Genomic DNA, 25,335 nt, shown 5'->3' with positions numbered 1-25,335 from the left:
CCACAAGTTCAAACACCTTAAGAGGACACCTGAAAGGGGGGGGGGGGGGGTCCGGATGGCCAGCTAGTAAAAACAAAAAAATCAAGATAGACTAATGTAATGATAAGATAACTGATTCCCAACCACCTTGGTGCACTGGTCATTATATAATTATAAAGAGATGATGTTAGCAGAAATTCCTACGCATTTGTTTCACCTTGATGCAAGTTGATCAGGAAGTTACGGTGACAAGGTAGAGGAAGTGCACCAACTCTTTTTTGTTTGTTAACAAACCACCAATCTAAACTTTATATAAACTGTGTTTTGTTCTCACGGTGTATTTGTAAGGGGTTACCTGTTTTATCTTAGTTTTGTTTTCGTTGTGAGTGATTCGTATCCTGCGAGTGTTTGTCACCGGTGTAAATGCACATTGTACTTTATTTGTTATCTTGGTTGTGCTGTATGAGAGTGTGGCTTGCAGCTTGCTAGAGTTCAAGTAAGTAATATTGTTGAAAGTTCACATTTTTAAAAACATAGACCGTACATGAATCAGTCTACTGAATGTAAAACCGTCTACCGTACGTGTGTACTGTAGGTATTACGTTCATGTGAGTACATACACTGTACCTACATGTATGACGGCAACTGCATCATGTGGTAATGTACACACTGTATTAACCTATCATGTGAGTTTGTCAGATTTTTATTTAGAAAATACATGTAGTCTGTGTTTTCTGGTGAAAGTTTCATGTACTCTACGGCTTTTCTGAATTCTTGCCTGCAGGGAACTAGACCAGAGAAGATGGTCATGTAATTATGTAGCTTGTGTTAATAATACTAGGGTCATAGGTCATCTACAACAAAGTTGGGCAGTTTGACAAGTCTGATACCTCACAAAGACAACACAAGCAATTGCCCCCTTACCCGAGTCATTGCCTCGGTGCCCCTTGAAATGTTCCAATAGAGATTTCTCTCTCTCTCTCTCTAGTTGACCGGGGTCGGAATCATGCAAAGTTTCAGAGAATTCCATTTCTCTCTTATATTGTAGAGATACCCTTTACTAAGGAAAGACTGGTGTGCCATTGCAAGAATCAAGTATCACCTATGCCTGGGTGTAGATCTATATTTATGAAGTGTGATAACGGTTGTGTACTATATATCAGGCCTGTACGCAATGCTTCGTTTTTGAAAGGGCAAGGGCACCAAGGCATTTTCTCTTTGGTAAAGGGCATCCTATGAGGAAATTGTAAATTTCCATTGGAGCAATTTAAGGGGACCAAGGCAATGACCAGGGGGCATGGAGGCAATCGCCTGCGTTGCCTCTGTGAAGTATCGGGCCTCTACTGTATGTTCATTTGTGTGTCCAAACATACAGTAAAATCAAATACACACTGAATAAATGACACTACTTGTGTGTATGTAATTCAATGCTTGTTTATAAATTCTGCGTTGGCACAGGGTGTCAACAAGTATTGATTTGTATTGGATGAGTCATATAGGAATTGTCTGCCTGATTTTATCTGTGACCTTAAATTTGAACAAGTAATTACCCATTGTTCAGTGTGTATCTGTCTGTGATATGAAAAAATGGCAGTGTTCTACTATTAAAGCAATATGTGAGCATTTCTCAGCATGTTCAAGGCTGAAATTGATCATGTTGCTTTATGTTTGTATTTTTGTATACAGTTATGTACAGCTGCTATATAATAAATCTACATCAATTAAAGGAACACGTTGCCTTGGATCGGTCGAGTTGGTCTTTGAAAAGCGTTTGTAACTGTTTGTTATAAAATGCATACATGTATGGGTAGAAAGATGTTTTAAAAGTAGAATACAATGATCCACACACATTTGCCTCGAAATTGCGTGGTTTTCCTTATACTTTGCAAACTAACACGGTCGGCCATCATAAATGATCAAAGGCAACGTGTTCCTTTAAGGGCCTCCAAGTACAGTCATGTATGTTTTTATTCAAATGTCGTTAACAATTTACGACTGCAGGTTTGTACGACAGCACGGGTTCAAACCCTAAGTGCCATTAAATATGTATACGTGTATCTTCGTTAATTACAGTTGTAAAATTTGGAATTAATATAATTATCTTGTACACAGCACAATAATTAACAATGCTGTTGTTAAAGGACAGTGAACTTTGTAAATTGTAAAGTGTTTTGTCACTGAAGTTATAAGTACAGTAGTTTATGTATAGCAAGGCCTCAAAATAACTCTCGGCACCCACAGCAATTGCCGTGGTGCCCTCCGCAAAGTTTTAAGACAGGTATACATAGACCATGGCCTCGAAATAACCCTCAGCACCCACAGCAATTGCCGTGGTGCCCTCTGCAAAGTTTTAGGACAGGTATACATAGACCATGGCCTCGAAATAACCCTCAGCACCCACAGCAATTGCCGTGGTGCCCTCTGCAAAGTTTTAGGACAGGTATACATAGACCATGGCCTCGAAATAACCCTCAGCACCCACAGCAATTGCTGGATATACTGTGATTTTTCTCTCTGCAAGTTCCAATACAAATATCATATTTTCCTCATGTTTTTATCCCTGATCATGTGACCCGTGACATAACATGCTTTCAAAAGAGCCGCCAAGCCTGGACTTCCTGCAGGCACAATTTCTACACAGCCCAATGGAAGAGAATTATAAATCTTATATTTCATGGAGATTGTACCGTCTGTTTTGATCAACTTTTGATATGATGAAGAAAGGGGCTCATCTCCAACATGTCCAACTGATATTTTTATTAGTCTAGAATCTATGTGGCACTTATGACATGAAATGTAAAATCCCAAAATGACCACTGAAATATATGCATTATGTACAATATCACTCTTTATGTAATCGTAGATTATGAAACAAGTGTTAACATTTTTTATGTAAAAATCAAATGAAATTATCAACTTTTCATTTTCAGATACATGTAGTGGTTCATCCGACCCCCAACACTCAACTCTGAGGCTCTTTCATCACTGGTATTCGGCATCACTGGTTCGCCATGCCAGAGCAAACCAGTGAGGAAGTAGCGGCTCAGCTGTTTGACCGCTTCGTTCAGGCTGGTACCTTCCATGCCTGCATGTCCTCATTCCATCAGATTTGTGACCATCTAGGACTCGACCCCAAGGAACAAAAGTAAGCAAGTCATTTTTTTTAAATTAAATTTTCAAATAATTTCCTTGGATCTTTGGTTATTAAATGAACTTTATAAGTTAACAAAGCACTGTTAATTATCAAATAACAAACGACAAGGAAAACTGACTGGGTAAATTTTTAAATGATTCTGGGTTGAACAAAGAAAAAAATACTAGAGCGGGGTTCGAACCAACGACATCTGGATTAATGCTGTCACTCTACCAACTGAGCTATCTAGCCCTATGTTGGTGTTGTCCTGAAACTTATTCTAAAGGTGCTGCCAAAATGAATAATGACATTGACAAATAAGAACCTATGTCATTGAAAAATAAGATTCCATTTTGCAGAAAAACCTCAACTAGTACGCTCATATCGTCTCCTGAAGACGATCAGAGCAAACTGATCGAATTGTTGAGTTGTCAACCACAACCACGACTTTTCTGAACCAAGACTACTCAAACGAGATTTACACAAGGTGCTACTGCAAACCTAACCTAACCTTTAGACAGGATAGCCTACATGTAGTTATACAAGAGGGGCTCTCGCTCTCTCGCGCTCCAGGGTCGATGACCTTTATCGCAGCAACGAATCTGATAACAAAAACTGTCTTCCCCTTTTTGCAGGAATTTCTACCCTCTGTTTAAGGCAAAGGTGGCGACATGGAAAGCAAAGTCACTGTGGGCCAAACTTGATAAGCGGTACGGCAGGAAAGAATATAAGAAGGGGAAGGCATGTACAAATACAAGGGTATGTTTATTATTCATGGAAATACCCCATTATGTGTTTAGTCTCTCTCTCTCGCCCCCCCCCCCTTTTAAGTCTTAAAAATAAAACCCCCAAAACCCCATAAATAAATAAAAATGATAGAGCTAAACAATAGAGAATCATAAGCCCTTTTCGAAAGTTCACAGCTATGAGTACAGCTTCGTCTCTGGCTTAGGCTTCGGCTTTGGCTTTGACAATTTTTGTTTGTCCAAACCAATTTTGGTAAAATACCAGTAACATTGGATTAGAAACTTAAAAATAAAACACATGAAAATGTACAACAAATTTGTATAAATTTGCATGTTATAGAAATATCAAATTAAAGAAATATGTTTTTTTTCTTTGTTGAGGTTCTCATCATTGGAGCCGGCCCAGTCGGTCTCCGCACGGCCATCGAGTGCGCGATGCTCGGCACAAAGTGCGTCGTCATCGAGAAAAGAGACAGTTTCTCCCGGAACAACGTGCTGCATCTTTGGCCGTTCCTTATCACGGACCTTAAGAATCTTGGCGCCAAGAAGTTCTTTGGAAAGTTCTGCGCTGGTGCTATTGATCACATCAGTAAGTTGGATTCTGTTTGTTCTCAATATTTGTACCTCTAAAGTTGTGTTCCCATTGGCCTGTTCGTTTTTGAGTACTGCAACTTTTCTGTAGAACGGCAAAAATAATTCCAATAGGAATGCATGATAAACTGACCCCCTTGTCAACTTACCGCGACCATGATGTAAAAAACCAACATGCCGAAAGAGGACGCGGAAGACTTCCTCGCAGCCACAGAAATTTAAGAGGGCCCCTATCAGGTCATATGGGAACACTGTTAAACACTATGCAAACATTGTGGAATATAAGAATATTAGTTATCAGAACAGTCTAGGTTCAAATCCTTGGATGGGACGTAAAGCCTTTGGTCCTGTGTGTTGTGTAATGCACGCAAAAGAACCTAGTGAACTTATCAAAAGAGAAGGGGTTCACCCCAGTGTTCCTGGTTTGATTAATAGCATTGCCCCACAGCACCTTGTAAACCATTACATGGTGCTATGTAAAAGTAGTTGGTCCTTACTCATAATTCAAACGTAGTCCCACGTTATACCTTGCAGGAAATACAGTACAGTGCCAGGATTTGCAAGCTATAGAAGAAGCCACTATTGTTTATTATTAGGTGCAAGACCTTGTTTTTGATTTGTCACAATTCTTCCTCTGCAAGAGGGCGCAATCATCCACGAACCTCTCTTTCAACGGCCCCATGAACCATCCATTGGACCAGTCGGTGTTCACACATCTTTTAAAGTCATATTATGTGGTCTCCCCTCCCCTCATTGTTATTTTGTGTGAACATGCAAATGTTGAAAACTTTGTTTAGCGCCAGCTACTAGAAACACTCAGCATTTGTTAAGATCTCTTGCATTGTGTGCACAAATGAAAAATGATCCTTTCTTGAAAAGTGTTTGAAAGGTAATCCCTCATGAATTATGCATTGATGGATTAGGATTAAATCTCTGCACAAAGAGCCAGTACAAAGCCACCTGGGTGCTTAAGCCTATCCTTGACATGGGAAAGCGATTACTCAAGGATTACATCAAGTGTTGGATTAGTAAAGATGTCTGGAGGTGGTGGGGGGATTGATAATGAGTTGAGACAGGGTTCTGGTCAATGGTCAAACGAACATTCAGCCTGTGTGTGTGTGTGTTGGGGGGGGGGGATATTGTGATTTGGGAATGAGTTGAGACAGGGTGCTGGTCAAACAAGCATTCAGTCTATTGCTGGTCATGCTGGTAGGGGTCAAGCGGGATAATCAATACTAATAATAACATACAGTTTATAATAATAATAATAATAGGAACATACAATTTATAAGGCGCACAGTATCTGGAATGGTACCATTCAAAGGCGCCAGGTAGTAGTTAAACAGCAGGACAGGTTTTTTTTACAAACGAATAGTCTCCCGAAATGTGAAAATCTACTCCACGGTAGTAGAAAATAAAGCAAGACATTTCTCTAAAGAACAAAATCTACCTGGCAAGTAGATACACACATGGTGTTATTGCAAACCCAAATACAATGTACATTGTACACCATGTACATACATTGCAAAGTTTGACACTAATTTATTCCAGTGACTAGCCAGCAGGACCAGTTAGCTTTTTGTTTTACTAGCCCATCAACTCTTTCATTAGTCCACATTTCATATAAAATAGGGAGGCTTTTCAACACTGAACTAGCCAGCTAGATCACTTAGAGAGATTTTTGACTGGTCCTCAGGTGTTGTAACATGCTGGTAGACCAGTGTTACAAGGGACTACCGGTATTCTGCAAATATATCTCACAGGCCTGTATGCTTCGAAAGGGCAAGGGCACCAAGGCATTTTTTCCTTGAAAAAAGTGCACCCTAGGAGGAAATTGTAAATTTCTGGTATTGAGCATTTCAAGGGCACCAAGGCAATGACCAGAGGCCATGAAGGCAATTGCCTTGGTTGCCTCCGTGAAGTATCAGGCCTACCATCGATTTCACCAAACTCTTCCTAACTTAGGATTAATCTTAGGAATTAGGACAAGTTAAGTTTTGTATCCAAAGACGTAGGATGCATTGAATCCATCCTAAGTTAGGACAGGTTACTTGAATAATCCTGGCGTTTCGCAGATCTCATAATATTGCATTCAAGTGTACAGTTATGTACTTTACTTTCATGGACGGCAGTTGTAGACCTTTGTTGTTGATTTGACCTGGCATTGTCTTTGATTTCCTAAATCAGTATCAAATGAATGTGTTGTAATGAGATGCACACCATGTGATTGTCTGGGTTAAGCATGTTCTAGTGATGCGTCATGCGTCTACCAATGTTACCTGATGGTAACCCAGCACAGCTTGGGCCCACAGGGGGTCCTAGTGATTGGCCTAAATTTAACACCTCAAGGTGCAATTGGCTGATGGTTTCTTAGGCCGTGTCCGAAACGACGACTTCGGCTACAGCTACGTCTAGATTAGCGCGTCTGTCAGTGTTGAAGAATAGGCAGACGCGCGCGATCTAGCCGTAGCTGTAGCCGAAGTCGCCGTTTCGGACACGGCCTTATTCTTGGAAAAAACATTTGTAGTATGAACAGACAAACATAGAAGGACATTTAGTGCGAGGGGTATGTTAATTGTTTACTGGTGAGGAATGTTTTTTCATTACCGTGGTTAATTGGTAAAAGTAATGTTTTGATCAATCTTTTTCTTTTGGGCAAGAGGAGTATACAAAAACAATTAAAGTGAAGTGAGCTATCACTTGACATTATCATATTATATTATTTTTCCCCACAAAATTCAATAGATTACAGATGATGTAAATAATTAAGAAACAATTGACAAATGTAATAAACTACTTAAAACTACTTAAAACTACAATTTTATTCTTCCAGTATATGTTACTTTAAAAAATTGTATATTATAATCATCACAATTAACTTATACATGGCTAATATTGTTGACTTAAAAATATGGGATTAAGGTCGAAGGATAATCTATCTTTGTTTGTTACTTTATCTTCCCAGGTATCCGCCAGCTCCAGTTGATCCTTCTGAAGGTTGCCCTTCTCTTCGGCGTTGAGATCCACACCGGCGTGACCTTTGAGGAACTTCAAGAGCCCCCTGAAGACCAAGATCAAGAGCGTAAGTACTTCCTGAATATCAGCGACTCATCAAATAAAAGTCTCCTGACGATGACTAGAGCAAGCTAGTCGAAACGTTGAGACCAATTAAGAACTTACTCCTTGATAGTGAAGTTGATAATGATCCACTATAAAGTAGTAGTTCCTGCCGATTTTCTGCGGAATTCTGCGTTTTTTAAAATATTTTTTTATGTGGCATTAACAGTGCACAACTACAATCATGTAAAATAAGCCTAGTACATGATGCTAAAAATGCACCTAAGAGCATAATAAACCTCAACATTTTCTAGGGTACCATTGTGGGTATCATGTCCCGTGGCATTTCGGCTGCCTCGCTCCGCACTTGCGTTGTGCCTTTGAAAATGTTCCTCTTTTTTTTTCAACGGGCAGTTGCATGCCTGAGTTAAGAAGCAGGACAATTCTTTTCAGAACTTAGAAGTCTCCCAAATTCCGAAAAATCTACTACGCGGCAGTTGAATATAAAGCAAGACAGTTTTCCAAAGAGCATAATCTACCTGGCAAGTAGATTCACACATGGTGTTACCGCAAACCAAATGTATATTTAAAGCACTGTTGCTGTTAAAACCCTAAGCAAAAGCATTGAAAAAAAAAATCATTGTCTCAGTGCAATTTCATACCCGTAATAATCAAAAGGCTGTTTAGTGAACAATGCGTGTAAGTTTTGAAAAATTAATCAAAATCCACAGGTAAATGTTTTTCTAAGAAACTAAATGTTTCTTTTTGCCAACAATGACTTTGGAGACCACTCTTGATCAATAAACTCCATTTTCTAGGAGCTCCAAAACATATGGATGAAATCCATATAAACTTCACTACTGAAAGGAGTACGCAATTTCCTTATTTTTTTTTGACTTGTGACGCAAATGATGTAAGAGATTGGATTCATCAGAGAGTGGGACACCCTGAGGTCTTGATAAACTCTCCCCTTCTACTTCCCAGCTGGAAAACCTGTCATAACACCCTCTCCTTCCCTTATTGTGGGTCTCTTAAACATCAATGCTACACCACCTCTCCAGATCTCGATAAATACAAGGTCAAAGGGTCATGTGTGATTGACTTTAACCATGACAGGGACGACGTCCTCATTCACACTGTATTAATAATAATAATAACATGCAGTTCTTATCTACTTAATCTTTATCTACCCCTGATGGGCATCTCAAAGCGCTTAGTATTTTTTCTGCAAAGAATGTGGAGCTACACGTACATGTTAAAGTTTTAGTTTTATTAGACTTAACACTGGCATGAAAATATAAATATACAAATCGATACATAAAGAAACAAAGAAGCAAAATAGCTACAAATACCAAGCCAGTGAGTGGCGAGGAGGAACAGGTGACCAGCACCTCTACAAAGCCGTCCTGCTACAAAGAATGTCCTTTAATACCCACCCCACAGTTAAAAACCACCCATCCCACTGTTAAAAAAAACCGAAAAAAAAAAACCGCATGATAGATATTCCTTTACATACATTGTAGCACCATGTAATGGTTTACAAGGTGCTGTGGCACGGGGTTCTTGTTTGTGCATTACACAATACACAAGAACTACGGTTTTACGCCCCATCTGAAGGACGAAGCAATAATGGTTTTAAAAAAAGTATCTTGCTTTTACAAAGGAACAAGTGTCAGGACCGGGACTTGAACCTACACTCTGCTGATCAGAAACACCAGAGTTTCTTATCCGCTCCACCACAGTGCTCTTATCCGCTCCACCACGGAACGCCATGATTAAAACAGATCACAATATACATCTCGCGATTGCAAGAGCATTATTTCAAACGACCTTTCGAACTGAAAAGATTTACTACCCTCAATCCTTCTTACAGAGGGTCTGTTATCGATCAAACTCAACTGCCCAATCTCTTTAGTCTGGACGGACATACGCTCTTGCAATCACGATATGTATTTGTGATCTGTTTTTAATTGTGAGGGTTTAATGAGGTGCGAATGTTCGTCCCTTTCGGGTTCAACTGGTTTCTAGTGCGGAGAGAGTTTAAACAGCTGCTGTGACCGTGGCAACCACCGTGACTGTTAACAAACTGGCGTGACCATGGTCACATTGTTTCAGTAGCAATGAAAAATGATTCAGGCAGATTTATGGCTTATATTGGGATTAAAACTGAATTGTACACGAAGTGAGTTCTGAAATGCAAGATATTAATAATTAATTTTAATAAATACTACAGGTATGTGGTTTCTCAGGATTTTCCCTGATTTCCTTTTTTTTTTCCTTGAGTCTTCTTAAAAGAAGTAAATATGTCACCAATAATTTTTTTTTTTATAAAGTCCACGTTTCGTCCAAAGACTGTAGTTTTGTATTGTGGTGCACGTTGTAAACCTGAATTTTAAACATCTGGGAGGTTCTGAGTCTAGACTGAGGGGAACCCTCAAGTCGACAAGCCACATTTAAGGAATGGCCCCTTTTTTCCCTGTACTAACATCAAGTTATAAATGGCATATTAATCCGAAAGTGGCTTGTTCATATCTCGCTCTAGTAAACTGTTCTTTGATCAACCCAAAATAATAGTAATAATAATAGTAGTGTTAGTTTTTGTAATAGTGCTTTATCTTCGGCATCTCAAATCATTGTTTAATTCTAGACAGGTTTTTGCTGTTTTTGAATTTATGAGACCTGTTTATGTTACACTTTGTAAGGGTATACTATGTGCTACAGCTATTGCCAGAAACACCTGGGCAACCCCCCTTCTCTTAGCGCCAAGTGTAACTGGGTTATTTTATATATCGGACCAATGGAAGGAAGAATGAAGAATCAATAATGAAGCAAATAAGAACCTTCCCCTACATCTGCCCTGGTCAATACACACAAGTAAACATAAAGCTTAAACACGTATGCGTGCGTACGTTACTGAAATTTGACACGTAGTGTGAGATCCGGGTACTGTGCTTCTACATTCAGCATTAATAGTGCCAAAGTGCTATTTCAAGCCTGGTCTTGGCCTTGGTGCCCTTCAAACCTTTCCCACGGACTTGAAGATTTTCCAATTGAAGTGCCCTTTGCAAATTGAAAATGGCCTTGCTCTCTCAAAGATGAATTTCTGGGTCTGTATTTCCTGTAAAACATTGTATGAAACAAAAAGATTTGACAAAACTCATTCCCCATTTATTTATTTTGTGTTCAGTGGTTTCCATGTTCTCTGGGAGACAAAAAAAAAAAAACTTAACTTGATCAATCCCTCGCACATACCTGTTATTAAGTCAATACAAATTGGTGTGAATTACTATATCCGTCATGTGCCGTCAACTTAAATTACAATTGTCATTTTGAAAGTTGTTCTTTTACCAGATGTCATATTAGGAGTGGTTGGTCACGCCACCGAGATTTGAACTTTACACATGAGTTAGGGAACTGCTGTACTGAGGAAGAATGACTTGATACTGCGAGAGTTGAAAACCAGACACTAACCCAAACTACAATGTAAATCATATCCTCCAAAAGTTAGCTTGTAGTTCCTTTGTTTGTTGAATGATTGATTTGGCTCTGCATAGAAAAACAAACCTAGCGTGGTGGTAGATAGTTCATTTCAATTTTATTTTATTCACCTATCGAAACGTCTAAGTGACTAAAGCTATTGACAGGCAAGATATTCTTCCCTACTTAAGTCTGATTTCTGATTTTGTTGTCCTCAGAAAAATTAGAAAATCTTTAATAAAAAAGGTCCGTAAAAGCCTTTATCATGTGTACTCAAAGGTCAGCCCTTGTAATCAATCAAAGTGTCCTACTATTTCCAAAGGGCCAGAAATCATGCCTGTACTGTATTGGGTTAACAATGAGGAAAGTTATGCTAAAATGAGAAATAAATATGGAAATGTTCTCCTTTTGTTAACCCAAGGTGTTGGATGGCGAGCCCAGTTGAATCCAAAGGACCATCCCCTCAGTGAATTTGAATTTGATGTCATCATCGGAGCTGATGGGAAGAGAAACACTCTACAAGGTATGAACGGGAATAATGGGTATAAATGGGTACCTGCAAGGATAGAAGTTGATATTGGATGGGAAGAGAGACACTCAACAAGGTATAAATGGGTATAATGGATATAAATGGGTACCTGCAAGGGTAAAGGTTGATATTGCATCGGAAGAGAGACACTCTACAAGGTTTAAATGGGTATAAATGGGTACCTTCAAAGCTAGAGGTTGATATTGCATCGGAAGAGAGACACTCTACAAGGTTTAAATGGGTATAAATGGGTATAAATGGGTACCTTCAAAGCTAGAGGTTGATATTGGGTGGAAAGAGAAACACCCTACAAGGTATTTAAATGGGTATAAATGGGTACCTTCAAAGGTAGAGGTTGATATTGCATCGGAAGAGAGACACTCTACAAGGTTTAAATGGGTATAAATGGGTACCTGCAAGGGTAGAGGTTGATATTGGGTGGAAAGAGAAACTCCCTACAAGATATAAACGGGTACCTTTGGAGCACCATGGCAGCCCCGGGCTGTACACTCCCCCATGGAGCTGAGAAATATTACAGGAATGTTCTTGGCCCAATGACCAGGGCACTAATGTAAAGCGCATTGATACGTTAAAGCCATTGGACCCTTTTGGTAAACACTATTGTCCAAGGCCCACACTTCGTGTATCACAACTTCTATATCAAATAACAAACCTGTGAAAATGTGGGGCTCAATCGGTCATCGGAGTCGGGAATAAATAACGGGAAAACCCGCGCGTTTCGCCGTGTCATGACTGGTGTTTAAAATAAATCCAGAATTCTCGTTAACGAGAATTGATATTGTTTTACTGTTTTCTCAAAAAGTAAAGCATTTCATGGAATAATATTTCAAGAGAAGTATTTCACCACTACCTTCTGTAAACCCTGTAAGTTATTTGTAAATCTGTGATTTTTTTGTTGTTGTTTTGTACCGAAAGGGTCCAATGGCTTTAAAGTAAAATGTGCTATATAAGAATTGGTTTTTATTAAGGTATGCCATAAGTTCACTTATTGGGATTTGCCAAAAATATTTTCATTTCTTCGAATGATGCTCTCTGAATTTCCACTTCACTTCTCCTGAAGATGATCAGAGCATACTGAGTGAAACATTGAGTATTCAACCTCCAGTTCTTTTCAGAACCAACACTACATGTACTTAAAAAGAGATAATCACCTGATTGTACTCTGGCCCACCATGCAAAGTTTCAAGGGGATAATTATACAAACCTCACCTATTTTCACTTCTTGGTACTTTCCAATCTTCATTCCAGGATTCAAACGCAAAGAATTCCGCGGCAAACTCGCCATCGCCATCACGGCCAACTTCATCAATCGTCATAGCAACGAGGAAGCGCGCGTAGAGGAGATCAGCGGAGTGGCGTTCATCTTCAATCAGAAGTTCTTCCAGGATCTAAAGGCTGCCTGTGGTATCGACCTAGAGAATATAGTCTACTACAGAGACGACACTCACTACTTTGTCATGACAGCAAAGAAGAAGAGTCTGATCAAGAAGGGAGTTATTCTAGAGGTGAGGGTCTTGGGACGATTTTGTAAAGCTGTTAAGCAACATTTTATGCTAATCAAAAAATGGGTTGGACACCAGTCATAACAGTGTAAAAATTAAGGACTTTTGGCTGGTAACCGGTTTCTGCTAAGCAATATTTTTTTAGCTTACAGGCTTTATAAATTTGGACCCTTCTATCAATCAAAATCAATTTATAAAGCGCCTAAGTTGCACGTTTGTTTGCTTGAAGGGACCGGTTGCCTTGGATTGGATTGGACGCTTTGGGGGTATTTTATAACAAGCATTGTTATGAAATGAATATGGTTGGAAAGATGTTTTATATGTACAATATGCATGTAATAATCCACACAGATATCCCACGAAATTGTGTGGTTTTCCTTTTACTTTGTGAACTTACACAATCCACCTTTTTGTCAGACAAAGTTTTTGAAAGAATTGCTAACCGCCTTAGTTCACAAAGTAAAAGGAGAACCACACAAACCAAACAATTTTGAGGGATATGTGTTTGAATCATGATATGATACTTCTATATAACATTTTTCCAACCATATTTAGTTCATAACAAATGCTTTTATAGCTCAAAGGAGAAAAACCAATGACAACAACAACAGCAGAAAATGAACCCCCACAAAAGTGCGAGTGTTTTTTTTATTCATGATTTAATAATTTACATTGATTTTTGTGTGTTTAGGATCGAGCAGACACAATACAGCTCCTCTCCCGTGACAACTACAGTCACGAGAAGTTGCAAGCATACGCCCGGGAGGCGGCCAACTTCTCCACCAACAAACAGCTGCCTAGGCTGGACTTTGCTCTGAACCACTACGGCCAGCCAGACGTTGCCATGTTTGATTTCACATCAATCTTTCAGGCTGAACATGCAGCCAGAGTGAAGGAACGAAAGGGACATCGGCTGCTGATGGCGCTGGTTGGTGACAGTCTACTCGAGGTGAGCCTAAACAAAATTTATTTTGTATTGCAGGGGCCCAATTCCAAAGAGCTCCTCAAATGCGCTGGACACGTTTGGTAATGACTCAAAATATATATTAGCATAAAAACTTACTTGGTAATGAGCAACGAAGAGCTGTTGATAGTTTAAAACATTGTGAGAAACGACTCCCTCTGAAGTAACATATTTTTGAGAAAGAGGTAATTTCTCTCTAAAATATTTGAATCTGAGAAAGACTTTAGACCTGAAGCCTTTCTCAGGCATCTGAAAAACACCTAAATTTGTGCAACAAGGGTGTTTTTCCTTTCATTATTTTCTTGTGACTTCAATTACCATATCCTTGGTGTGTGTGTTCCCCCACCAGCCTTTCTGGCCGACGGGCTCCGGTTGCGCCCGTGGTTTTCTCGGTGCCTTAGACACCGCTTGGATGATACGAAACTGGTCGTCCAATCAGCTCTCCCCACCAGAGATCATCGCCGAGCGTGAGAGCATCTACCGTCTCCTCGCGCAGACGACCCCAGAGAACCTCGGCAAGATCTACGAGCAGTACAGTATTCATCCGCCGACGAGGTACCCTCATATAAACCTCAAGGCGGCACAGCCTCATGAGGTACTGCACCTCTATGATACGGATGATGAAGATCTTAAGAGGAAGTGGGAGAAGGTGGTACAGATACAGAGACAGACGCTCGTCAGAAGTGGTAAAAAGAAACCCCATCCAACTCCCCCCCCCAAAAAAAAAAAATAAAAGGAAAGAAAGAAAGAAATACAAACAATTGTTTTTTTTGCACTAAGCATAAGTATGTTTTAACATACTACATGTACATGTATATACTTAAAAGCACTATATACTCAGAATTTTCCCAAGTGCTGTGAACAAAAGAATCCACAGGCATATTATTCAGCGTTCTCTATTACCAGTGATCTGCTGGCCAAATGCCAGTTAAAATACATGAGGACCAGTCAAAATATACTCCAAGTATTCTAGCTGACCATGGAATAGTGAAAAAGCTGATGGACTAGAGAGATGAAAATCTAACTGGTCCTGCTGACCAGTCGTTAAATTCGTTTGGTTGTGCTACATTTGGACCCATAATGGCGTCAAGCAACCACATGGCCAAAGAAAACTGGTCCCTCTACATGTATGTCCCAACTTCTTCAATACACAGCTCTGGGCAAGACCCTTCTGGACACACCGTGCAAACCCCTTCCCTTAACGATTGTCACACTGAGTTCTTTTACATACAGTACACAGCAAACAGGACCTATGGCTTTGAGTCTGGTGTGCTTGACCGCTTGGCCACGACACGGCACTCTATCTCCTCCCCAAAAACCCTAAATCGCACCCACTATTCCCTAACAAAATTCACAAAAGTATATGGCCCCTCAAAACTCAAATGCACTTGATGAAACATTCCTTTCCATGCTAACACCCTCCCATCCATTTCATTTTACCTTTTATTACAGGGTCCATAGTGAGAAGTAGTAAGCTGTTGATGTGGTGTCAACGTGTTACCGACACCTACAAGAATGTCCACATGGATAACATGACCTCGGCATGGCGCACTGGCCTAGCTCTGTGTGCCATCATTCACCGTTATAGACCACACCTTATGTGAGTTACAGCGCCCTCTTGTGGTGACAAACTACTTTGATTACTTTTGTTTTGTAATCAAATATTCCAATCAGTATTTTCTGATTCTTTCTTAACAAATCTTTCTACAAATGCCTCTTGTGGGAATCTAACCCAAGACCATTGGTTTTCTGCTTTCTGATGAGCTTGCCTCTAGAGGGATGTCAGGCCATCCATAAACTATTCCTGTCATCTTAATGGTACAATGGAAAACAGTTTCTAAAAATGAAAAAAACAAGAGTTAATTCTCAACTCTTTGGGATATTTGCTTGTGTGTTTTTGTGTTTGATTAGAGGTATTACACAGGATTGGAAGAGCTGACAAAATATTCGTAGACAGTGTTTATGTTTTGTTTGATCAACCATAAACATGAAATAACAAACCTGTGAAAACTTTGGCTTAATCTGTTGTGTGAGTCAGGAGAAAATAGGAAATGGAGAAAATTTGGGATTCAAAATGTGCACAAAGGAAGCGACTGCCAAAGAGGCGGAAATGGTAGGTGCGCAGTGTTCGGAGGTGATTATCTAGAATACCTTTAAAGATTTGTAATTTTGCTGAGATTTATAAAATGTTGTGTTTCCTCCACCAGAGACTATAAATCATTACGAGAGGAGGACATCGTTCAGAATAACCAGCTTGCCTTTGATCTAGCGGAGCGTGAGTTTGGCATCAGTCCAACAATGACGGGGAAAGAGATGAGTGAGCTGGAGTCACCAGATAAACTGACTATGGTCGCTTACATCTCAAGATTCTATGACCTCTTCAAGGATGAGTTGCCTCCACCGCTCAAAGGTAATAAGATGAGTGGAAGAGGATGGTTGGAGTAGGAAGATGTTTGGTCTTTGTGTTGTTGTTATGGATTAACCCTTGTAGCCCCAATGGTGACTATAGTCAACTGTGTTCTATATCCTGCTTGAGCCCCAGTAGCAATTTTAGTCGACCAAAAAGAACACACAAAAACACTCTAGCTTGAGCACAAAGACCATTTGTTATAAAGCTGTTCACCCCTCCATACCCATGCTTACCATCATTGGAAAGAGAAAGATTAGATTCAATGATGGTTAAATATATTAAGGTGTGTTTCGGCTTATAGAACACGGTAAGTAAATAAGCTTGAATATTTATTGGTCAATCTCAATGATTTTTGTATTATATGAAAAGCTTTGGGATGTTTTTAAACTTGTGCGAGCAATGCAATTTCTTCTTTTTGGAGAGTTATTAATTTTCTTGTGCCTTCTGTATAATAGAGATTGTAAAATTGACATTTAAACACATGCTTTCTGTTGGGTTAGAATGTGTCCTTCACGCTTGAGTGGTCAAACATTGTGAGCACCAGCGATTTATGTTATAAGAATTCGGTAATAAGAAAGTAAAACAATTATTTCAATAATGATTTGTTTTTTGTAGTCAATCTGTCTACAATTGAAGAGGCTCCACATATGGCCAAGTCGCCTGTCACCAAAGCATCCTTCCTCTCAAGAATCTCCAACAAGATTCGACACAAGAAGTCTCATCACGGTAACAAGGAGAACGAAGAAGGCTTGAAGAGTCCGGTGACTGCTAAGAGGGCCAAATCAAGGGAGTCTCCGGTAAGTCGCTTTGAGAATCCAGCCATATGTCAGCAAGTGACCTAGTTATGTGGGTGTTCCTGAAGACTATTATTTTTAGAGAAAATGAATCATTTAAAAATACACAGGAATGTACAAAATTATTTGTTTCCAATTGAATTATTGTATAAAGATGACAAGGTTTCACTTAAAAGCATCATTACTTTGTATAACAGCAAACCTTTAAGTTTTTTTAAAGTGCCTATAAACTGTCAGTTTAAACTGAAAATTCTCCTTTTTATTCCTGTCTATATTATAGGAAACGGCTTTGAAGAATCTAAGAGCTGCAAATATTGAGGCACGCCTGAAAGAAAGAATTATCGATCGAGCCAATGAGAGAGCGGCTGACAAAGCCTACAATCAATCAGAGCTTCCTACTGGTACAAATCGAGTCAGTGGATTGGCCGAGCAACTAACGGCGCAATTCCGTACTATTGCTGGGTTAACAGTAACCGATGACAACAGACCTGTGAATAGACCGGTAAAACTTTGTTCTTTTTTTTTCATAAATCCATCAAAAACCAGAGACTTTTTAAACAGTTTGGTTCCATCAGTATAGTTTATTCTTGATTCTCAGAAGTTGTTTTTCTTTTCTTTTTTCGTCAGAAATTGAAAGCTTTTGAACCCGTCAAAACGCAGCACAGTGACACGTGTTTCTTCTGCGGGAAGCGTGTTTATGTAATGGAGAGATTGAGTGCTGAAGGGCTGTTCTTCCATAGAGATTGTTTCCGTTGTCAGCATTGCGAGACCATGCTTCATGTAGGCAACTACGCATTCGCTAGAGATATGGAGGGGAAAATAAAAGGTAATGGCCCACTTCGCTCAAAATAATTTAGCTTGAAGTTGAATACTTGAAATAAGAATTTAAAAAATTGTATTATGCCCTTTACATAAGAGTGATTAAGAGCTCATAACGTGTTTTAAAAGAACCAAATTGAAAAAGAAAAACAAAGATAATACTGGTCACCAGTGGTAATTCATATTGGTCTAAAACAAGGGTTCAACAAACTCAAGTTGTATGTTACCTTTTCATGTAGAAACATCAAAGTCAACCAAATCTTTTCTACAATTTGCAGATTGAATGAGTCTAGCTTAATTTCTTGTTTGGGTTTGATCACATTTACGTTCACGTAATAAACAGAAACTTATTATTTAGTCCTTGGGATTGTATATTATTACAATAATAATCTTGATGTTTTTTGTTGTTTTTTTGAGCAGGAAAGTTTTACTGCAGAATACACTATCCGTCGTCAATAACTAATAATTTGCAGAGTGCAAACAGAAAACGATCATTGGCACCAGAGGTAACAATCCATTTTTTTTCTTAAATAATTGTTTTTTAAATTGCACAATATCAAACTTTAAATCATTCTAAATTTCCACAAAATTTTTGACTCATGCTTATTGTAACCTCTCTTCACTGTCTGTTTGTTCAATATTATCTATTATAACACCCCTTACAAAGATTCTGCCTTTGTATTGGTTTAGAGAGCGTCACATGATACATGTGTGTCTTAGTTTTACTTGAGACCCAGCGTGATAGTCGCTTGCCATGTAATAGTCGACTATTACATGGCGCGTGCAGTACCCAGACGTCAGTTGTGCATCTGTGTATCTGAAATGCGCTAATACACAGTTAGTTCTGTACACAGTTACTCCACCATACAAAACCCATGCAGTTAAATGAATTTGAATGGTTGCTCAACTTGCTGGAAAATGTTCTTGATCTTGCTTACTACTTATTTATTTTTAAATATTTGTTTGTATTTACATGTATTTTGTTTTTTTCCCTATTGGAAATATTTTACTTTATCTAAAAACAAGTTTTCAACTTAAATACAAAACTAATTCAGAAACCCTAGCAATATAACAAAACAACTTGAGCGGTGTAACACTTTAAAAAACTGCTTACTATTTTTCATGGATAAATTTTAACAACCAAATAATTTCCTTGACAAAATTCTAGCCGACGACCCCTGCACCAACCGTCATCACGACCATCTCTGAAGAGGCTTTGCCCGTAACACCTCCTGTAGGTGACGCATCACTCTTATCAGAGCCTACTCAGAAACGCTACCGGGCAACCCCAGAACGCATCGGTGAGTGAGCTACCTTGACAAAGCCCTGAAAGTCATAAAGCTGTGCAGTTTCATACTCTCAAAACCCCGTTACAGAGCCGCACGCCAGTTAAAAAATGAAAAGTTGATCGCCCTTGCCTGATCCTTTTTTTAAGCTGCATTCTCCCCCCCCCCCTTATGGTTTACCCAATAACACTAAATTTGTCATGTAATTTTTGTCTTCGTCTTGGCACCATTCTTTCAACGATTGTGTTAATTTACCCATATTTAAGACTTCTAAGTTTTTCAAAGCCAGCTATTTTATAGTTTGGCTCTTTCCTCCCTGATAAACAAATTTATTTAATAAAAATAAAAAGACCCTCTTATCTTTCTGAAAATAGGATGATCAACTTGTGCATTTTTTACCTGGCTTAAGCAACACTTTTCACATAAATACATTTTTAACCTTGGCCCAAATTCATAGAGCTGCTTAAAAGAGCAGAAAATACTGCTTAAAAATGTTGTGCTCAGCAGAAATGAGCAAGATACCAGTTACACATGACATGGTAGTTTGGCTGGTAACCTTCATCTACTAGGCATAATATTGTTCTACTGAGCTACTTTTTGTGCTAAACCACCTCTATGAAAATGAAAGGTTTATAAAGTATTAGAGAAACTTTGGAAAGATTTTAACGTACTCCATTATCTTTACAGAGTTGGAGAATATGAGGGCAAATATAGCCGCTGGTACTGTTGAAGTGACCGAGGAAGAGATAGCCAAATACAACCTTGGTACCTCCTTACAGACCTCTGGGGAAGAGGATGAAGATGAGTAAGTACTTGAGATGTGTATTTGTGCATTGTCAAGAAATATTTAATAATACTAATAATTTATTTTTGATATAGCGTCTCACAAACAAAAAAATCTCAAAATGCTGTACAGAATTTTTACATATTATAAACATTAAGCTAAAATAAGATAAGCAAAATACAGCATGATTACATTGTACAATAAGAACGACAAAAATACAAACAATTTGTGAGTTAGATTTGAATAAAGTATTGTGCAATGACTTGCTTAGTTACAAGTTACTGCTTTAATTTGAACTCCTCGGACCAGAGACAAATGCTATGTCACCATATTCAGACAAGCTTTTGCATAGTTACGTAAGAGACAGGGAACACCCATACACAATTCTGAATGAATGTGTACGGCGCAATGATACCAGGGACTGCACCTGTCCAGCAACTGTCTCTATAAAAAAAGTCTGAGGAATTCAAATTTAAGTTGTAACTTGTGATCAAGCTTGCATTGTACCAGACGATATTAAAATCTAACAATTGCTTATTGCTTAAATCAACAGACGATGTACATTCCATAGTGTGACACTTTTGTGATATTTCTAATTTTTGTGTATGTTTGTATTGCCATTTTTAGGTCGTCAGATAGCGAGATGGAGTCATCCGAAGCTAGGACTGCATCCATGAAGGATGTAGCAGGTGATGAGGAAGTGCAGGAGGAGGCAAGTGAGGGGGAGGAGGAGGATGAAGAGGAGGAGGATTCAGATGAAGAGGATTATGATTCTGATGAATACAGTAAGTCATGAAAAACTAAAAGCTTTTTGGTATCAGTCTTTTTTGTGTCATTGCAGAAATGTCTCATAAAATAGAACTTTCGTTCGTTAAGCAGGAGTTTGTAATTGTCAAAACAGCGTGTCTCGTTGAAAAAAGTCTTGATGTACAAAAACAAGTATGCACCAAGATTCTTTGTTTTTCCTTGAGACCTTTTATTTATTTACTACAGAAATGTATCTTTGCATTAAACTTTTTATATTTTCGTACAGAGATTCTACAATAAAAGATGGCCGTGTTAGTCTTAAAGACTAACTGGTTACCAAAAAAACTGCATAAGCTTTCATAGCCACAATTACGTCATCAGATACTTAAGAGTCTGTTACTAATTTAAAAAAATTCTCATTGGTAATTTACAGACGGCTTTCAAAACTTGATGAAAAATTACCTCCTTAAATAGCAATTACCAAAATACAATTTATGACTAATAATTGTTTTGTGTGTCAATTCTATTATTTAGGTTCTGAGTATGAATCTGATTCTGATGATGAGGATGATGAAGATGGTGATGAGGAAGACAGCGATGAAGACAGCGATGAAGAAGAAGATGAAGAAGAAGCAGAGATGGAAGTTGCCAAGGACGAGCAGCCGCGTTACAATCACATCAACAAGGTGGTCAGTCTGAAGCAACAGTGGCTCAACAACATGAAGGCTCCAGAGATCCCACCATGGAGGCCACCTGAAGAGATCCTGGCTGAGAAGCTCAAAGCTGAGGAAGAGGAGCGGAAGGCAGAGGAAGCGAGGCTAGCTGAGGAGGAGATAAAGAGGAAAGAGGAGGAGCAGAGACAGGCCGAAGAAGAAGCCAGGAGGTTACAGGAAGAGGCGGTAGAAACAAAGAGAGTCGCCGTGCTTGAGAAAAGAAACAGCAAGCTCAAGTTAAATTTGGATGCTCTTGCTCAGCAGTATGCTGACTTTGAAGTGGAGGCTGGGACACCCCTCATACCAAAAGACAACGTAGAGGGCCGGAGCTTCCGAGGGTTGACAGATGATGAGAAGGTTGCAACGATTTTAAATTTGGACCCGGAAGATGGAAGCTCAGGGAGTGAGATAAGTAGCGAGGAGGATAATCAGAGTTACAAGGATGCTGAGGATGATAGGGAAGATGATTACATGTCATCGGAGGAAGTCTTTGAGATGGATATGGACGAGCCAGCAAATGATGCTACCTCAGGAGTCACAAAGGATCTTGTCGATGCTGCCGAGCATCAAGAATCTGAGAATGACGCTGCTGGAGTAGGAACAATTGCCTCTGAAACAAAGGAAGCCTCCAAAACACTTCCAGAGAGGACTTGTGAGTCCAGTAAGAAAGACTTGAAAAGCAAAGAGGACATCTTTGATTATGTGGAGGATGAATACAGAGACAGACGGGGGCGTACAGTTTCTGGGGTTTCAGACTCGAGTTTCACTATCTCCACGCCGAGTGGTTCCTTCTCCTCAATATCTGTGTGTTCCGTTACCACGGACAGTTTAAGAAGTCGTGTAGACTCCAACCCCATAGACATGGTGGATTCCTCAAGGATAATCCCTGAAGAGGAAGTTATGGAGTTAGATTTGACCGTAAAGTCAGCAGAAGTTGACCTCAACAAGAGTGACCCAGCTGTTGATGATGGCATTGATCTCACACTGAACTCTGAAGAAATGGCCCATGATGCGGATTTAGATCTGGAAGAAATTTGGGGGTCAGATCTTGCACTGGGAGCCAGTGAAGTGGTATCCACAGAGACGGAAGCAGCAGTAGATGACATTGACTTGGATCTCTCAGTCACCTCGGGTTACCAGGGAAATGATTTTAAATGCGTACCACCTTTAGAAAAGGACCTTGCATTGTCCGAAGTCGAAGTTTTTATGGAGAAGAACACTAAAGCAGATGAAGTGAAAACATTACAGTGGGAAAACGTGGAACCAGCAGAGCTTGTTGAGTTGCGCAAACCCAAAAATGCATCTACGCCAGAGGTCACCCCATCACCAGAATCACCTGAGAATGGGGAAGCCGTCAAGACCCCTTCCACAAAAGCCAAAGAGAAACCTAAATATCGTCCAATGTATCATAAACGTGACAGCGGTCCCAGATTAGTCATGTCTCGATCATTCTCGGACTCCTTCGCAGAGATGCCCGTACTAGACAGCATCAAGGTTCAGGATGTGGTAGAAGAAGAGGCATCAGACCGGAATGCAAATACAACCAATGGTGTGGTGTACAGGAATAAAAAGACTCATACCCGTCCAGATTCTCCGACTGAGTATGTCACGCCTCCAGCAGCCTTGAGACCCACTTCAATCAAAATGGACACCTTGTCTATGTCTCAGAGCCGAGAAAGAACTTACTCAGGCGGCACAGCCCGCGATAAGGTCGGTAAAAAGAAAGAGGGAGGCTCCCCAAAGAAATCGCCTAAGCGGCAATTACCAAAGATTCCGTCGAAGGAAAACAGTCAGGGTCAGGTCACATCGGAAAACAAACAAATGGCGAAGAAGTTGCTACGACAGAAAACTTCCGGGAAAGAGTACCTGGGTCTGTCAAGTTCTGGATCCAGCCTCCCGGATGTAACCAGTCCAGGCTCTACCACCAGCGGGAAGCAACTACTTGGAGATTCAGGTGCCACCTGCATGGTTCAGTCCCCGCTCATCACCACGACAAGCGGCAGCAGTGATCAGTTTTTCACACCGGATAATGCAATGTCATCGGAGTACCTCTCTGTCTCACAGGGGGAAAAATCCCCGCTCAGCGACCACAGCCCGTCGCAGTTCACAGAGGGCATTCCGCAGTCAGAGTCCAGGTCTGAAGAGCGCAAATCCCGCCTCAGTAAACTCAAGGGAGACATCCGTCGACGGGATGCGATGCGGAAGACTCAGTCGCCCAAAGCGGAACGCAAGTCGACCAGTAAGAAGAACAAGAAGAAGAAGTCGAACAAAGCAAAGTCTGTGGATGAACCTGTTGATCGATCGGCTAAGTATCGCGTAACGGAATCATCAGGTGCTCCGTTAGCGTCAATGAAGGACGATGAGATGTCGCTGTCGGCAGAAGGTGAACTGGACACACCTGAAGCTACTTCAAGACCTGGGTCTGTACTTGAAGATCTACCAAAAATGAAATCCACTGCTGCTGAGCTACCGAGATTAAGTTAGTCCCTCTTTGTTTCTCAGTAATGATTGTTTGTTTAAACTATTCTGATTGTGTGATTTTTCCCCTAAAAGGCAGTATATACTTTGGTAATTTTCAAAGACCAGTATTCTCACTTGGTATATCCCAAAATATACATAAAATAACAAACCTGTGAAAATTTGGCTCAATTGGTCATCGAAATTGAAAGAAAATATTGAAAGAAAAACACAGTAGGACTTCCGATCTTTCAACTTCTAGCGCGTCCAGTCGCTCCTAAATGTTTCAGATGTCAAATTGTTCATGTACTTAAATCAATGATTTGGTGCGGCGTGACTCTTGAACGCCTTTCTGAATTGGGTGTTACACTAAAACCACTGGCCTGCAGTCCAGTGTAAAATGTGCGCTCTGAAGGGGATTTAGATAAAATAAGTTGAGCTAGTATGTATGTTTAGTCTTTTACTGTCACAGTTTTTTTGGTCATTATTATGATTCATAACTTGATTGCTCTCTTGCAGGAAGACTTAATTATTCTGTTAATAATTTTTCCCTCCTAGTTCGTAAGCTTAGTCTAGATCCCAAACTGTCAGCATCTCTGGACCTGGATAACTCCTCCACCTCTGACGAAGCAGATGAGGAGGCCGCTGAGGAACTGATGGCAGCAGCAGCAAGCCCAGGGGGGAAGGGGAAGGGGAAAGCTAAATCACCCAAGAGGATGTGGGGAAAGAGATTCAAGGTACGTGTTGGTGATTGGTTCGGGCGGCGCTTTAGTCTCAGAGGTGGTGCTCGGGACTCGCAAGGAAAACCCTACATGTGAAAATGGTTGATCGGAAGTTGTTGTGTTTTTAACCACAAAAAAGGGGGAGTGGTCGGGAGGGGCGGGGGACACAGGTTTATTAAGAGTTGTTGATAAAATTTTAACAAATTGAACCTACGCACACAAAATAATTAGCAGCGTGATGCTTCAACCCTAGCAGAGTCTTTCTCGAAAGCTAATTGACATTACATCGCACATAAACAAGTTCCAGAGTTCTGGATGGTCAATTTAACTTGAGTAACTAGCTGTTAAAATGATTGTCCACCTGCACTCAAACATCACTCGTGTCTCACCAAGCGAAACAAAGAATACCGCAACCTGAATTCTGGCCATGTATGTGATCTTTACAGAATTGTGTACCAGACAAATTGTGCACTAGTAAATTACCAGGAAAGTTATTTTTGTTCCCACCCAGAACAAAACTTACTGCATGTCTAAACTTTAGCACAAGTCAACCTTGTCTAATTCTGGGGCGATTTGCAATAAAAGTGCAAGCTATAAATCATTG

The 25,335-nt window shown here is 39.9% G+C and overlaps 1 protein-coding gene across 9 annotated transcripts in view; it reads left to right on the top strand.

The window, feature by feature from the left end:
- LOC117291708 (protein-methionine sulfoxide oxidase mical2b-like) overlaps positions 1-25,335 on the top strand; it is a 61,169-nt gene that overhangs the window by 16,009 nt on the left and 19,825 nt on the right. For 8 of the 9 annotated variants that reach the window (XM_033773567.1, XM_033773566.1, XM_033773565.1 and 5 more), the window contains exons 2-20: positions 2,910-3,124; positions 3,748-3,871; positions 4,240-4,447; positions 7,415-7,531; positions 11,405-11,506; positions 12,782-13,038; positions 13,727-13,984; positions 14,349-14,685; positions 15,452-15,599; positions 16,207-16,409; positions 17,025-17,206; positions 17,484-17,705; positions 17,831-18,029; positions 18,443-18,528; positions 19,191-19,323; positions 19,996-20,113; positions 20,720-20,877; positions 21,374-24,031; positions 24,568-24,746. In XM_033773567.1, coding sequence (XP_033629458.1) covers positions 2,991-3,124; positions 3,748-3,871; positions 4,240-4,447; positions 7,415-7,531; positions 11,405-11,506; positions 12,782-13,038; positions 13,727-13,984; positions 14,349-14,685; positions 15,452-15,599; positions 16,207-16,409; positions 17,025-17,206; positions 17,484-17,705; positions 17,831-18,029; positions 18,443-18,528; positions 19,191-19,323; positions 19,996-20,113; positions 20,720-20,877; positions 21,374-24,031; positions 24,568-24,746 — 5,823 coding nt within the window. In that variant the 5' untranslated portion in view covers positions 2,910-2,990. Of the gene's footprint in view, positions 1-431; positions 476-2,909; positions 3,125-3,747; positions 3,872-4,239; positions 4,448-7,414; positions 7,532-11,404; positions 11,507-12,781; positions 13,039-13,726; positions 13,985-14,348; positions 14,686-15,451; positions 15,600-16,206; positions 16,410-17,024; positions 17,207-17,483; positions 17,706-17,830; positions 18,030-18,442; positions 18,529-19,190; positions 19,324-19,995; positions 20,114-20,719; positions 20,878-21,373; positions 24,032-24,567; positions 24,747-25,335 lie in introns of those variants that run through there. The other variant, XM_033773561.1, reaches the window with a different exon arrangement.

This window comes from Asterias rubens, chromosome 6, assembly GCF_902459465.1.
Source record: "Asterias rubens chromosome 6, eAstRub1.3, whole genome shotgun sequence".
NCBI lineage: Eukaryota > Metazoa > Echinodermata > Asteroidea > Forcipulatida > Asteriidae > Asterias > Asterias rubens.
This window is presented reverse-complemented; position numbering and strand designations above follow the sequence as displayed.